We start from the raw sequence: 15,159 nt of genomic DNA, 5'->3' as shown, positions 1-15,159 counted from the left end.
TCGCAACCACGGTCCTCGCGTGAACCCCATCCTCGTGCACAAGGTTTTGCTCCACATGCGAAAGCATTGGCAGTACCCACAAGACTACTGCACCTGCCCTGGCTGAACTTTTCCTTGCTGCATCCCATCGCCAGCCACTGCACTTGTTTTGCTGCCGTTGCCCTACACTGCACCAGCTGCTCCCTCACATTTTCTTCAAGTTTCACAAGCACTTTGCAAATCATCCGAACCACGTTTCATCAATGCTTCTTCCTCAATCCGGAGAGAGAGCCTGCTTCTTTTGTACACGTCGAGTGCATCCTCCTGGTATCATATCTAGTTAGACTTCGTGAATCCCCCAACTCCGTTGTTGTTGTGCCTAGTGTGACCCGCCCACGCCGCTATGCATTCACCAAAAAATGACGCGCTAATCCTCTCGCACTTTTCCTACACCGCCATATCTTTGTCAAGCACGACCGATGCCAGCCCTGCTCTTCCGCTCTCGTATACCCGTGCACCGAGTACTTCGCCAATGGCTTCCGTCAAGCGCTCCTTCAGTTCTGCACCTTCGGGGTGGCCGTTGGTCATGTTTGCCGAGTGTTGCTCCAGAAGCTCCAATGATCGAGTCAGCACCATTGCAACTCTTTCTGCCTGATCTTTCTTGTGCTCATCTGCCAAACCTTGCTTGAGCACCTGGTCGTAAGTCTTGAGGTTGGGAAGAATCAGTGTGCGCACACCTGCTGCTCCAGAGATGCCTCGTAGGCCAAGGATGGCTCCGTAGTGCGTGCCAAAAGGCTTGTGCGAGTCGAGAAAGTCCTTGAGACACGAACGCGCGATACGAGGTTTAAGCGTGCCCGATGTTTGGCCATATTGCTTAGCGATAGCCGACAGCAGCGATGCGGAAAAGTCGCGGAGTGCAAAGTGTGCTTCGGGCCCATCGGCGGATGTCGAACCCAGATGCTTTCCGATCAAGCACGTAAGAACCGGCGGAATCAGCGAAGCGACGTACGGAGCAATGTATAGACTGGGATTCTCCAGCAGGGCCGCCAACAATTGCATCATCTGCCTGAGAACGAACAAGCTCTTCAGGTTGTGTGTGACTTTGTCTGCAACGAACTGGACAAAGTACGGCACCAGTTGATGAAGACCAGGGTCAGTGCGCAAGCTGGCAAAGGCTGATATGCGGAATTCCTCGTTGGCTTCATCCAGAATAGCACTGCAAATGCGCTCGAAGTATAGTTGTAATTCTTTCGATATGACATGTTTGACCAGGGGCTTGACGGCGACATTGTCGTTTCCACCGATAGCGGCCAAATTTGGGTTTGCGCCTGGACCCTTAGGCAGGAGCTCTTGATGTCTTTGGTCGGCGGAGGTAGGATTCTGGGGGATTGAGGGCTGTACACCTTCTACAGCGAGCCAGTGTGCTGCACGCGGCGTCAGCGAAGGTCAGTCGTAGAACGGAGATTGACGAACCTGTTAAGGAGATCTCGCGAGGCACCTTCGGTAAGGGAGCATTGATGAACTTCTCGAAGTCGATCTCTTCATCCTCAACGTAATACAGCGGTTGTCCAGGACCTATCGATGCCTCACCAAAACGCAAAGGTCTCGTAGCTTCGTAACCATAGAGAGGCTCAACATCAAGCAGACGCAAGGCTTGTGAGATGTCTTGTGTGCTCAGAGTGGTTCTCTTTGCATTGCGCATAAACTTGAGAGCTTCTTCGAGGATCTGACTGACACGGTATTCGACATCTTGAGCGAGCTGGGTAACGACGTCGTGGTTGAGAGCGCCGACGCCAACAGATTCGGCGACGTCGGTGATGTTGTCTGGATTCCAGACTGGGTTGGACATCGCGGAAAGGGCGGCAGCAAAGTACAAGCAGAAGACCAGACCACGTGTGACGAGAAACTTTCAGGAGTGCTTCGGCTGTGATCGACTAGAGAGTGAAATGGAGTCTTGGTAGTATGTTCGTTTGCGCGTAGTGTCAGGGTCGAGGCCGTGATGATGCGCAGCAAACGACAGTGGCTTCGTACGCCCGCAGATAGGTGTGATAATTAATCTCGCTTGGGTCGTGATAGAGGGCACAAGAGGCACCAATACTGATAGTGATGGGTTAGTGAATTGACTAGCAGCACGAGTGGAGTTGATGGTGCCAAAGTGCTCAGTTCCAGCCCGCAGCTCGCAACTTCCCAGGACAGCGGCCTTTCCCGCGCTTTGCGACGCCAAGCTTTCTGCTTCCTGCCCTTCTGCTAGCCTCATGTCGGTTGCACTTTCCTTCCTACCCTCGTTTCACTCGAGCTCTCTAAGTTAGCCCGCGTCTTTGCTTCTCTCCCGTCAAGTTCCATCATGGTCCTTGACCCGCCCAGTCAACCGATCCTTTTGATCAAGCCTTGATTGCACTGACACAAGGCGCGTTTGCGTGCCGTCCGCAATTGCGCTATCGAACACGCCATTTAGTGTCTGTCAATCCGATGCTCCATATTGTAACTCAATGTCCGTTAATTGTCATCGTCCACGTCTGACGAACAGTGATCTGACTGCTGCTCGGTAATTTCTTACTCCGACTAAGTGAGCAGGCGCCCGCTCTCACAATACTGTAGCTCTGTAGCGTGGAGATCCGGCGGGCGCACCTGCTTAGGCGAGAGACACTTGTGCAGACTATTTGTCGATGCAGCTGCATGGCCCTACACCCACGTTGTATCCCTGGACGGAGTCAGCAGTAGTAATGAGCTTTGTCCATCCCGTTGGGGTTGCGCCTAAGAGCATGTGGTCAGGACTCGACCGACTGCCCCTCAAGTTTGAGTAGCCGTCCCGCGCGCCATGATCACTCCCCTTGGTGTCTCCTTCAGATGATCATGACGTCCCCAGGGACCCTTTCGCTATGCCTGAGTTCAGCCGCTTGAGCACCGGCGGGAGGGATTTTGGTGGCATTCAGAACGCTAATGGTCTTGACTGCGACCATGGCATCCACAATTGCGCTTCTGCCACACCTGCATGACCGATCCTTTGTCCCGGGTGTATTCTTGTCTGCCAACCTTTGATTGCCAATCCACTGTAAGACTAGAACATTGCGACCATCTACTTGACGTCAATGCTTTATTTCTTCTGAGGCATTGACTGAGAGCTTCCGAGGACGATAAATAGCCCGTCGATATCCTCTACAACCACAGGTCCCTCCACCATCTTCTTCCCTTCACTTCGTGTTCACCATGTCTTCCATCGCCCTTCTAGCCCTCTTGGGTACTGTGGCTTCTGCAGCCAAAGTCTGCACCAATGTGACTGTGCCAGTCTACATCAACGCAAGACAGGCTGTCTTCGACGTCCCTACCCTGGAGTCAAACCTCGATGCAGTCAAGTTTTCTCTCGACTTCACTAACATTGGCATGAACTACACCGATGTTGTCACTACCGGGTTCCAGACCGTCACTGGAAGCTACAACATCAGCGCCAAATACTGCAAGCCTGAAGGTGACAACAGTGCCAACCCTGTTGTCCAGGTCCTGACTCACGGGATTGGTTTCGACAAGAGCTACTGGGACTTGTCCTACAACAACTACAACTACTCCTACATCGATGTTGCTGTTGCTGCTGGCTACCACACTGTGTCCATCGACAGATTCGGAATCGGCAACTCTTCCCACGCTGATCCTCTCAACATCGTTCAAGCTCCTGCTGAGGTGTCTGCTCTGTATGAGATTACCTCCATGCTCCGCAACGGTACCTTCCCTCAGGTCAGCCAGAAATTCGGCAAGGTAGTGCACGGTAAGTGACCTTCATTTTCAGACCAAGTCTTATCATAGAACTGATCTTCTTCAGTCGGACACTCTTTCGGCTCTCTCCAGAGTTACCTTTTGACAGCTCTCTACCCCGGTTCCTCTGACGGTGTTGCTCTCACTGGCTTCTCTATGAACGCTACCTGGCTGGCTCAAACCCTCGCTGATTGGAACCTGCATCTCGCTCGTCTCAATCAACCTCTTCGCTTCGGCGATCAGTCCGTCTCGCGCACCAAGACTAACACCGCCTGGCTCGGTCAGAGCGTCATCTCGATACTTCAGTCTGCTCTTAGCGCTGTTGGTATCGACCTCTCGAGCTCTGATATCTGGCAGGAAATCGCTACCACTGAAGTTGGTGATATCATCAACGGCTGGAATGCTACTGTCGCCCCTGTTGCGCAGAACCTGCCTACCGGATACCTCACCTGGAGCGATTTGACAAGCAACATCTTCGCCTTCCTGTATCCTGGCTACTTCGATGTTGGCGCCGCTGTCTTTGCTGAGAGCACCAAGCAACCTGTTACTCTTGGAGAAGTCTTCACTCTTGGCAATGGTGCTCCTGCTACCTCTCCTCTCACCGGTCCTGCTCTCGTTTTGACCGGCCGTCAAGACACGATCTATTGCGGAGGTGATTGCCTCGCCACTGGCGGTGCTGCTGCTAGCATTCCCGCTGGAGTCGGGGCGGCATTCCCTAACGCCAGCAAGTTTGAAGCCTACATTCACCCAAACACTGGCCACGGCATCAACTTCCACTACAACTGTAAGTCGTCTCATATGCATGAACGTTTCAACGCGCATGGGGACCAGATGCTAACGTCTTTTCTGTTTCAGCCACCGGTGCTTACAATGTTATCCAAAACTTCTTTGCTTCCAACGGTCTCCAGAGCTCATAGAAGCAGACATTTCTCTCTTCGCCTTCGCTCAAATGCTGCTTGGACTTCGGCCAAATGGGCTTCTCATGTCACCGTGGTGCAGCGACATGATTTTTAATGTATTATGTATAGTATTGAAGTCTTATTCCCATCCACAGATTTTCTCTTCTCTCTCTACATCTTCATATTACCGCGCAAGCGAGCTGTCAAAATACCGTACGGACGTATCACGTCGTATGGGGAAAGCCTAGGATGATGTTACAGACAGTATTTTAATATATTTTAGCCTCGTGGCACGAAAAGTGCTGCACCTCTCATGCACGGCGGCTGTCGGTCAGGTACCCGATCCGAGCTTGTGTCTTCCTCTCCTTGTGTCCATGGTATGAATATCACCTTATCGAACTGCATTGAGTTTCGAGAGAGGAGGCTTGCATGACATGAGACTAGTATTACTGTGTTTCGCTGAACCTCTTGCCCGGTGTCCATAGACCAACACCTCTGACAAAGCTCCGAGTCGGCTCGAATCTTTCTGCTGACCACTCCGGAGATACTGGAGCAAGGGGCTGATGTTCTTGGATTCAATATGTGTAGGGCTGTTGCGGGTACAATACCCAGTGGCTCGCGAGCAAGGCACGGGGCGCGCGCGCCATTTGCCGACCCGACTGGAGCCGTGGGTCGTCCCCGTCCCTGCTGTTGAAGTCGAAGGCCCACTGCGCCTTACTCCTTTGCCTCTCTTGCCGACCCGTTGGAATCAGAGACACCGGATTCGGCAGGAACGTCCACTTGACTTGTTGTGGCTACTCTGCTTGCTCGAGCCCTTGAACCTTCTCTCAGCGATCTATCGGGTATATCAGGTCTATCAAGATCAGACCGCCTCAGTCCTGACTTCATACTCTGCAGTCAAACCGCCTCGTTGAGCTTATGGAGCAGCATCATGATCTCCCTTGCTTTCTACCTTTCTACCCATCTAGACTCGCTTAATAAAGTGTTCGACTGCAGGCGAAGTGGAGTTTTGTTTTCCCTTTGATCTGCAGAGCAAGAAGACACAGTATGGCCCCTGCGCCTCGTGGTCCTCTTCTTATTGATATGCAGCCACCCCTGTCATCCTCGTTCTTAACACGAGAAGTTGTTGTGCACCTTGAGGTCAAAAGTCTTGGTCTTCAGGCGCATCAAGGTGATGGAAGCGTGGTTTTCGTCTCGAATATTCTTGTGCAACTGCGATGATCTGTGAGAATTCCACATGGTATCTGCACCTCAACATCCTGATATACACACCATGTAATCAAGGATTCTTTCTTCCGTGCTGATGCCTGAATCTCGCAATGTCTAGTCTTACCTAGTGCTGTAAGCTGCTAAGCATTCAATAGCGTAATCAAAGGCCAAAGCAGACACTATACCCACAACCTTATTCCGATGCTCATCAATGCTGACACCTTGGTCTCCATGGCGCAAGCGAGGTAAATGGCGCAATACAGATACATCGCGCAATCGGCGTCTTCCAATTTTCTTTCTGAAACAGACTTGATCAAAAGTTGGACGCCACAACCTAGAGATATTTGACACGCAAACTTATGTCTCTTCATGCTTTGATCCAGAATGAAGTACAAGTATGTCTTGTACACGAGCACACATCTCCCTCGTCTTGCATACTGTCAAGATGGATATCAGAGATTGACGAGCTAAATACGAGACACCAACATGCCAATCTGCTTCATCATTGTGAAAGATTAAAGATGCTTGCTTCTGCTATAGAAGTTCAAAAAGAGAGACACGGCGCCTGCTGAACCCGAGACTCCGTCGTAATCATAAAGATATTCAAGAATCTGTTGTTCTTGAATAGAGAGAAAGCAAAGCCACTACATGTTGTCCATCTTGGCAGCTGCCTTTCTCTTCTCGTTCGTCCTCTGGATATCCTTGAAGAACTTACTTGTTGGTTTGTTCTTCTTGAGTTCCTTGTTTCTGCTCTTGTTGTACTCAATGTACGCCATATCCTTACCACCAGCGTATTCCGAGAGAGCGCCAGCTGTGCGTCGGACACCAGGTTTGCCCTTTGGTCCTTTGTGCATTTGCCTTCCACTGAAAAGATCGTCCTGGATGTTCTCAACACTGCCACTTTCTTCACCAGCCATGAGGACGTCCTCGAGAAGTTCCATGCGTGAGGACGTGTCACGGAAATGGAGGCCCTCGACCTTATCGATTCCTGTCAAGTGTGTAATGACCTTGAAGGAGTAACCTTGATCGACCAGGAAAGCTTGACGTTTTGACGAGTAGTACATCTCGTTCGTGTCTTTCGAGACAAGAGAGTAGAAGAAAGCGTTAAATCCCTCATCATTTCTGCGTTTCGCACGCAAAATTCGACCTAATCGCTGAGCTTCTTGACGACGGGAACTGAGGTCAAAAATGTCAGTTGTTGTTACTAGCAGTGAAGGATGTACGACTCACCCATAGTGGCTGGATACTTGGATCAGACAAGTAGCCTCAGGCAAATCCAGACTGGTATCTCCTATTTTAGATAAGAAGATCGTTCGCACTGACTCGTTCTGTTGGAAGTTCTGCAAAACCATCTCGCGTTCTCTTTGAGGCGTGTCTCCGTAGATGTAAGGCTTCTTTAGTCGTTTCGCGTATTTCTCGAGAGCGTATACATTATCAGAGAAGACGATGATCTTGTCACCTCTTTTTTCGTGGTAGTCAATCAAGAACTGACAGGCTTGGAATTTCCTGGGATTCATGGTGGAAAGCAGAGAGCGTTTGTTAGTAGTGCGAGCCTTGAGGTATTCACCATAGAACTCTGTTGTCATAGGGCACCAGACTTCGGCGCATTGGACACGAGCAATATGACCTTCTTCTGACAGCTGCAGCCAGTTGGCTTCATACAACTTAGGGCCGATAAGGAAGTTCAAATCCTTGATCTTGTCGTCTTCTCGTAGCAAGGTAGCAGTCAATCCGAGTTTTGAGTGCGACCTGATCTTGGATGTGACACGACGGAACATTTCGGCGGGCACAACGTGAACCTCGTCGAGAACCATCAGACCCCACTCTCTGTTCTGGATGAAATCCATGACTTGCTGACTGTCGTGGGCTCTTCGGGTGTTCTGAGTGACCATGCTGTAGGTGCAAACGATGATGCCTGCTCGTTGGTTAAGTTTCTCTTTTTCGCCTGAAGTGAAGATGGCGATGTCATCTGGGTTGATGTTCGACCACTTCAAGAATTCATTTTTCCACTGGTAAGCACTCATGGCAGAAGTGCATAGGACGATAGCCGATTTTTTGACAGTACAGGCAGCAGTAATGCCGACCAGAGTCTTACCAGCGCCGCAAGGCAGGACAATGATTCCACTTCTGGCACGACCGTTACCGAACATCTTACTGAGAGCGTGTTCTTGATAGTATCTAATCTGAGCCATGGGCCGTAGATCGATGTCCAGGTTCGCGTTGATGTCGTCATTTCGGAAATCGTACTCGTTCGTCAGAGGCAACCCTAGGTTGACGTTGCATTGTTGTTGAACTGCCTGAATCTTCTCACCGTCGATCTCAAAAGAGTGGACCTCGTCTCCCTCATCATCATCGTCCTCGTCTCTAAGATAGGCCGTCATGTCTTGTTCTGCTTCTTCTTTTTTGTCATCATCATCCTCGTCATCATCGTCATCGTTCTTCTTTGCAGCCTCTCTCTGTGCTTGAGCCTCGGCCTGCTTGATGCCAGCGGCGTCCTTTGTTCCCGGAATTACCAAGCCTCCTAATTGAGGAGCTTTTTCTTGAATTAACTCGTCAGTCTCGTGGATCCTGGCGGGACCAACGACAGGATCACGCAAAAGCATCTGCAAGACAGAAGCATCCTGACTTTCAATGTAGTATCTGTTGTGTTTCAAGACCAAACGAATCTTTCCGTAGGACTGAGTGGAGGTGAAGATGAATTCCTTCAAACTATCGGGCAGCCTTGTTTTGGAGAAGACCTCGAGTTGTCGGATGATGTCTTCTGTGGTGAGACCAACGGAGACGGCGGCAAACAGGCTGTGACCAGTAATTGTGTACTCGTGGACATTTGTGGTTCGCGACTGAGGCTCAGCGATGTTAATCAAGAAGTTCTGGGCCTGCTTGAACGAAGGAGAGAAGGTTTCGACGACGATTCTGCCCTTTTGGGGGTCAAGCCAGAGCGGACGGACTGCGTGGTCGGGTTTCAGTTCTAGGGCGGAGAGGTCGTTGTCGGTTTTGAAAAGACGAGTAGCTTGATCTGACTCCTGGGGCTTGATGTTCTTGGAGCGGTAGGAAGATGGCTGGAACTTCTTGACGGTCTCTTCGTAATCATCGTTCTGAGGCTCGTAGTCGTCTGGGTCGTCGGACATGTATTCGTCGTCGCTGCTGCCCATGCTGACAGGAGTGTTCACACCCGACGCCACACGCTTGGAGGGACGAGAGGCAGACGCAGCGGCGGCCTTGCGTTTGGGCGGCATAGTGGGCGTGTGCGAGAGGTGCAACGAGTCTGTCGGTGGATGACTATGTGTCGCGATGTCGAGTGGGCGGATATTGTTGGCTCCCACGTGGTGTAGCCTAGAGTTTGGTAACTCGGATGACGGAATGCGTTCCAAGAGGCGGAGAAGCTTCGGTGGTGAGTTTAAAGGCCCTTGTTTCCGCTAACACCGGTCATTGTTTGCGAGGGAATGACATGCGCCAGCCAGAGGGTGTTTGCGACAATGCCTTAGCAGAGATGTGAATGTGACTTGGTGGTTATGAATGAGACGGTCGTGCAGTCCGCACTCGATGCATGTGAATTAGAAGGAGTCGGCTACAATTGCTTGTTTGGCAGGGATGGTGCGGCTGGGACTTCCATCAGCTGATGCAACCACTTGTCTGTCACGACTTTGCCCGATTCTTCTGTACTTGACCATCGACTTGTTTGTGACCTTCCACTTTTCTTGCAACTGCCAATCCACCCTCCATACGCTAACCATGAACACTGTAAGTCCAACAGCCCTTTGTCTCGCACGCCGTCAGCCAACTAACTTGCCCCACAGGTCAGATCTGTCGGGTACGCTTCACCAACCAAAGTCCAAATCGCAACACAATCCTTCTAACACCACTTGCTTTTACAGCTACGGCTGGGGCGTCCTCATCCTCGCAGGCGGCGGCGCATACTACTTTGCCAAGAAGAGCATCAACAAGGATCGTGCCGAGCGCGCAGAAGCAGACAACAAGAGACGCATGCAGATGCGCGAACTTCAAAACCGCTATCCCGTTCCTCCCCAGAAACAAGACAGCCACGCAAACCCGAGCAAAGAAGCTACCGAAGACATGTCACCCGCCTCAGGTCATGCTGCTGAGAGCGGGGGCCACAGTCCCTTCGAGAGCTCTGCACCGTACAGGAGCAAGAAGGGTGATCGTTTCAGTTGATCCTTTTCTTCTGCATCAAAGTCTTGTATTATTATAACGCATCGTCATGGAGTTTGTTTGGCATCTATTGCTACTGCCATGCCCGACCGTCTAAGGGTTGCCGTTCCTATTCCTGGATGTCATGAGTAACAACACTAACACTGCTCTTCTCACGCTCTATGCATATGCCCAAACGCCCAATATCCATGCAAAGCCGTACTAGGCTGATTCCCAAACGCCGCATTTCTGAAAATACCCATCATCTCATGGACAACCTTTGCAATCTTTGCTCAAAGTCGGCGACCAAGACCAGCATAGTCTTCGAGACGAGAGCCATAGGCTAGGCAGTCTCTGTAGCTGAGTGGTCGCCTGAAATTGAATCAGCCTGACTGTATATCTGCTCTTGCTCCAGCCAAGCACTCACATCTTTGCATATGTATTGTCATCGCGTGTACGTCTGCTCATTTCTGCCGCTCCCGCAAATGGTGCACTGAAGGCGAGTGTGCAGTATCCCATGATTGCAACAAGCTTGACACGGTCTTTGGGGGTCATTGCGTTGAAGTGAGTGGTGCCTGAGCGAATGCTTTGCATAAGGGCTGCTGATGGAGAAGTCATGGTGATGATAGTCTTGGTAGAACTGGTCTTCATGTCCATTGTTAGGTTCCTAGTATGGGCAGCGACAACACGAGGCAATGCTCACATATTTTCTTGCGTATTCAGCGTTGGACAGCGACAAAAATGGTAGGGAAACGTTTGTGAGTTTTCAAGATGTCGTCAAACCTTTTGTAGCAGGAAATCATGTCCCTTTATACTACCTTGATGAACCTAAAAGTATCACATGCAGTCATGCCTCACATGGCGCAAGGACTGCCTAAATCATATCATTCCAACAAAGGCCCCACTCGGAATTGGGCTGTGGAGCGATTATTCCGCCAAAATGACAAGATGTCACGCCATCTCTCACGCCCATCTGCCCGAACAGCCCTGCTAGAATGAAGGAGATTGTTTTTCATTCGCCGACACATGATCCTTTACCGCTCAATCATACCAATATTTCTCATAGTTTCGGAGTCTTGTTTCGGCAGGTTTCAACCTGGCCTGGCGTTCAAAGACTTGGAGATTGGTTGTCACAGCGGGAGCTCTGGTCGGCAATCTGAATCGCGGGGCCGATGGCTTGACGCCTGACGCGCCCGAAAGCGACCCTGACTTTTCATATCGCGGGGTAGACAGATTGTTATGTACTCGTTACAATTGACGTTGGTGGCACACCTTGATGTTCACCACATCTTCTTGAGCCGCTCATTATGGTACCTTGCTATTCGATGAATTAATGTAACTGCCTATGGACATGTGTCTCCGGAGCTGTTTTGTCCAGCTTCACCACTACATTAACTCTCTGATAGTCGGGTCTAGAGTTTCCGTTGACTTAGGTAATTATTGGAACCAGAATGACGATCTCTTCAGCTGGAAACGCGTCACATCCATTATGCGTACACTGAACGCGTCTAGCGGTGGAAAAAATGGTCTGAGGATGTTCAAATACCGTTAGAAAGAATGATCAGATAAGATCAAGGATCATCAAGAAGGCCCACCGATCATAGTATCAGAACTGCGTCATTGACTGGAGCCTCCCAAACCTTCCATCAACTCATGTTTGAGCCAAACCTTTTTCCTAGACATTACTCGAGCTGTCTAGTTCCGAAAACGCAACATCCACTCACCTGATTGAACAATTGGAACACGTCAATGTCTACAGGAGCGTTGTCACCAAAGAAGGCTGCCGAAAAGACCTTCGAGACCGGCGTTCACCATCTGGAGGAGGATCTGCAATTAACATTTCTCAAAAATGTCTATGGTGCTCTATTGATCTCGGCAGGAGGCTTGCTTTCTCTCACTTTGGTTACTGGCACTCCAGGGCTGTCAGAGACTAACCCAGGACTCCCGCGTATCTTACAAGGAATTACATTCCCCGTGGGCCTTGTTCTGGTGTATCTGGTGGGAGCTGAGTTGTATACTGGATACCCTATGTGGTAAGCTTCTAGCTCTACTCCGTACGTGTGATTGAACATACACAATCTGACTCGAATCACAGGTTCGTGATGACGGCCTTGGAACGGAAAGGATCGCCCTTCCAATACCTACGCGGTGGCATAGTATCCTGGCTTGGCAACCTCGTTGGCGCTTTACTCTTCGCTGGTGTCTTCACCCGCCTGACTGAGATTCTCAGTGAAGACCCCTTCAGAAGCGGTACCATCTCCATGATCTCTCAAGACATTATTGAATCGCAGTGGCACATTATCTTCCTCCGCTCTATTCTCTGCGGCTGGCTAGTGACCTTCTCCATGATGCTGGGCACGCAGAACCAAGATGGTATCAGCAAAGCTCTCGCTTTGCATTGGCCTTTCTTCATTTCGACAGCGGCAAAGTGTCCACATACAGTCGAGTACATGTATCTCGGTTCCACTGCCATGTTCCTTGGCTCTCCCATGTCGATAAGCATGCTGATATGGAAATGTCTGATCCCCATTACTTTGGGTAATACTGTTGGTGGGGGCTTGTTCACGGGTGCTTACTCTTGGTGGGTACATCTGTATTGTGATGACAAGAAGGCCGCTCATCGTGATGGAAATGGTTGGGGTTCTGTCAGGCTTGGAGATGATGATGACTAGAAACCCTGATGCTCAGACGCAGTGTTATCTTTCATGTCCCTCATTAAGTCAAATGTCTTTGAAGTACTAAACAGAAAGATGGGGTATTTTGGCTATCTCTAAATGACTCCTTTCTTTTCAGCCAAGCCCCGTCGTAATTCTCGTAACTCAAGCCTCCCATGCGCCGTTCTTATGCTTCGCTTTGAACTTCTCCAGAAAATGACTTGCTCCTTACTTCTTGCTGGTATCCTCCTTCAAGCTGACAATACGGTTCAAGATGATGTTGTCAGCAGAGCTGTCCTTGTCGACACAGAAGTAAGCGGTACGCAAACCCTGGAAGCGTACAGCTTCAGGGCCGGTGTTGCCCTTGGCCTCGCCCTCTTCCTTAGGCCATGGTGCACGCTGCTGAATGTCAAGGAAGCCAGCCTCAATCATGGCATTCTTATGCACGATCTCGCTATCGGGGTTCACGTTCTCATAGTATCCACCCTTCTTCCAGTCGAGCTCGTTGGGACGGGGGTTCTTGAAGAGCGAGTTGAAGATGCGAGCCTCGGCCTTGATCGGCGACTTGTGAGCTGCCGACTCACCAATCCAGTGGATGCGAGCCTTGCCTGCAGGTACATCGGCACCATACTCGGCACGAATCTCATTGACCTTACCATCCTCGCCCTTTGTGAATGACTTACAGCGGAGAGGGTGATCAACATAGAGTAGACCGACAGACTTGCCAGGGGCGAGACGGAAGAAGTCAGGATCATCGACCTCACGGAAGTCGTCGCGGTCAATGTAGATGGTCTTGGTGAAAGGAAGCTTGTGCATGCCCTTCTCCTTGTCCTTAGGATCGAAAGGCACGTCACGCTCCTCGAGGTAGTCTTCGGAAAGGTTGTCGATGACCACCTTGATGGGATCGAGAACAACAATCAAGCGTGGCACAGTGCGCTCGAGGTAGGTGCGGATTGAAGCGTCCAGCATGTGCATCTTGGTGTCGGCGTTGGCCTTGGTCACACCGAGGTCCAGAACGAACTTCTTCAGGGCGCCAGGAGGAACACCGCGACGGCGCAAAGCGACAAGGGTGAAAAGACGGGGGTCATCCCAGCCACGGACAACAGGAGGAATCGTCTGTGTGCCTGAGACAGGCTTGGAGACAGCAGTCTCGGCGCCGGCCTCTTCCTCGCCAGTCTCTGCGATCTGAAGCTCCTCTGCAGCTCCAGCAAGCTCCTCTTCTTCAGAGGGCTGCTGACCACCAGCCTTGACACCCTCAACCAGCATCTGGATTCTACGTTTGGAAAGGATGGTACCCTCGACGTTGAGTCTGCCATATTCGCGCTGCATGGGACCCTTTTCTTCAGAGGCAGGAATCTTGTGGTCAAGGGCCTCTAGGAGCCAGTTGTAAGCAGGACGGAGAGTCTCGAACTCAACAGTGCACAAAGAATGGGTGATGCCCTCGAAGCTATCACACAGACAGTGGGTAAATTCGTAGGTGGGGTAGATTCTCCATTTGTGGCCGGTGCGGTGGTGGTAGTTCTGGTCCTTGACTCTGTAGGCGGCGACGTCCCACATGGAAGGGTTTTCGGCCAATGTCTTCAGTTTGGCCTTCTCTTTCTTGGTCTCGGGCGAGTCTTCTTCGGTGACGGCGTATTCCTCGGGCTTGGTACCGAGGTACTGCTTCATGCGCAAAAGAGCCTGGCCGGCCTTGTATTTACCATCTCTCATAGCACGGAACTCTTCCAGAGACTCATCAACAGGTCTGCTCCAGTGGCTACAGACGGAACGTGGACCATGATCAGAACCTCCTCTTCCCTTCTGGACCTCCTCGGCAGTACAGTGGCAGACGTAGGCCTTGTTGCGGTTGATGAGTTCCTCGGCCAGACGGTACAGCTCATCGAAGTTATCGCTGCTGTAGGTGATGTTGGCAGGCTCGAAGCCAAGCCAGCTGACCATATCCTTGATGCTGGTGAAGTAGCGCTCCTCCTCCTTGGCAGGGTTGGTGTCATCGAAGCGAAGGTTGCACTTGCCGCCGTAAGCTCTGGCGAAACCGAAGTTGACTGTGATGGCCTTTGCGTGGCCGATGTGGAGGTAGCCATTGGGCTCGGGAGGGAATCGGGTCTGGACGTCCTGGACGGGCTTCTCGTTGTAGACGCCCTTCAACCAGCCTTGCTTGAAGTTGGCGTTGGGGTCGGCAGGGGCAGCAGGCGTGGCTGCTGCGGGCTGTTTGGCAGGAGCGGCTTCTCTGTGCTTTTCCTTTGCGGCCTTTGCAGCAGCCTTTTTGGCCGCCTTCTCGGCTGCGCGCTTAGAGATCTTGGGCTCTTCGGGAGCTGGAGCTGCGTCGGCCATGGTGCGTGTCGTGTGTCTTGTGATGTTCCCGGACGGGGAGGCAGGATAAATTATTGCTCACTCGGTTGCTTGCAGTCATGGGCGCGCGATAAGCTGATAAGCCCCGGTCACGACTTTTGACCAGCGGGCTCGCCGAACTTCTTGGGCCTTCGAATGCTTCCATAAGGCGACGTGTAGATAGTGTTGCATCT

General features: G+C 51.2%; 7 protein-coding genes across 7 annotated transcripts; 3 read left to right on the top strand and 4 right to left on the bottom strand.

Annotated features, from left to right (window-relative positions):
• Positions 1–426: 426 nt before the first annotated feature.
• M437DRAFT_60071 (DUF1546-domain-containing protein) lies at positions 427–1,828 on the bottom strand (the record flags this gene model as incomplete). The annotated part of the gene is made up of 2 exons (XM_041023688.1): positions 427–1,403; positions 1,453–1,828. The coding sequence occupies 2 exons, from the start codon at positions 1,826–1,828 to the stop codon at positions 427–429; spliced, it is 1,353 nt and encodes a 450-aa protein (XP_040875157.1).
• A 1,358-nt stretch (positions 1,829–3,186) lies between these two features.
• Positions 3,187–4,643, top strand: M437DRAFT_60021 (alpha/beta-hydrolase; the record flags this gene model as incomplete). Its single annotated transcript, XM_041023680.1, has 3 exons — positions 3,187–3,739; positions 3,794–4,510; positions 4,582–4,643. The coding sequence occupies 3 exons, from the start codon at positions 3,187–3,189 to the stop codon at positions 4,641–4,643; spliced, it is 1,332 nt and encodes a 443-aa protein (XP_040875156.1).
• A 1,835-nt stretch (positions 4,644–6,478) lies between these two features.
• M437DRAFT_88855 (DNA repair helicase rad25) lies at positions 6,479–9,070 on the bottom strand (the record flags this gene model as incomplete). Its single annotated transcript, XM_041028919.1, has 2 exons — positions 6,479–7,010; positions 7,065–9,070. 2 exons carry the CDS (start codon positions 9,068–9,070, stop codon positions 6,479–6,481), a joined length of 2,538 nt encoding a protein of 845 aa, XP_040875155.1.
• Positions 9,071–9,566: 496 nt separating this feature from the next.
• M437DRAFT_70209 (uncharacterized protein) lies at positions 9,567–10,007 on the top strand (the record flags this gene model as incomplete). The annotated part of the gene is made up of 3 exons (XM_041025416.1): positions 9,567–9,575; positions 9,632–9,645; positions 9,710–10,007. 3 exons carry the CDS (start codon positions 9,567–9,569, stop codon positions 10,005–10,007), a joined length of 321 nt encoding a protein of 106 aa, XP_040875154.1.
• Positions 10,008–10,276: 269 nt separating this feature from the next.
• On the bottom strand, positions 10,277–10,640 carry M437DRAFT_70208 (uncharacterized protein; the record flags this gene model as incomplete). The annotated part of the gene is made up of 2 exons (XM_041025415.1): positions 10,277–10,355; positions 10,411–10,640. 2 exons carry the CDS (start codon positions 10,638–10,640, stop codon positions 10,277–10,279), a joined length of 309 nt encoding a protein of 102 aa, XP_040875153.1.
• A 1,092-nt stretch (positions 10,641–11,732) lies between these two features.
• Positions 11,733–12,655, top strand: M437DRAFT_79231 (Formate/nitrite transporter; the record flags this gene model as incomplete). Its single annotated transcript, XM_041027135.1, has 2 exons — positions 11,733–12,016; positions 12,079–12,655. 2 exons carry the CDS (start codon positions 11,733–11,735, stop codon positions 12,653–12,655), a joined length of 861 nt encoding a protein of 286 aa, XP_040875152.1.
• A 210-nt stretch (positions 12,656–12,865) lies between these two features.
• M437DRAFT_60019 (glutaminyl-tRNA synthetase) lies at positions 12,866–14,968 on the bottom strand (the record flags this gene model as incomplete). Its single annotated transcript, XM_041023679.1, has 3 exons — positions 12,866–13,771; positions 13,898–14,215; positions 14,267–14,968. 3 exons carry the CDS (start codon positions 14,966–14,968, stop codon positions 12,866–12,868), a joined length of 1,926 nt encoding a protein of 641 aa, XP_040875151.1.
• Positions 14,969–15,159: the final 191 nt, after the last annotated feature.

The sequence above is a fragment of the Aureobasidium melanogenum genome (genome assembly GCF_000721775.1).
Source record: "Aureobasidium melanogenum CBS 110374 unplaced genomic scaffold scaffold_36, whole genome shotgun sequence".
Lineage (NCBI taxonomy): Eukaryota > Fungi > Ascomycota > Dothideomycetes > Dothideales > Saccotheciaceae > Aureobasidium > Aureobasidium melanogenum.
This window is presented reverse-complemented; position numbering and strand designations above follow the sequence as displayed.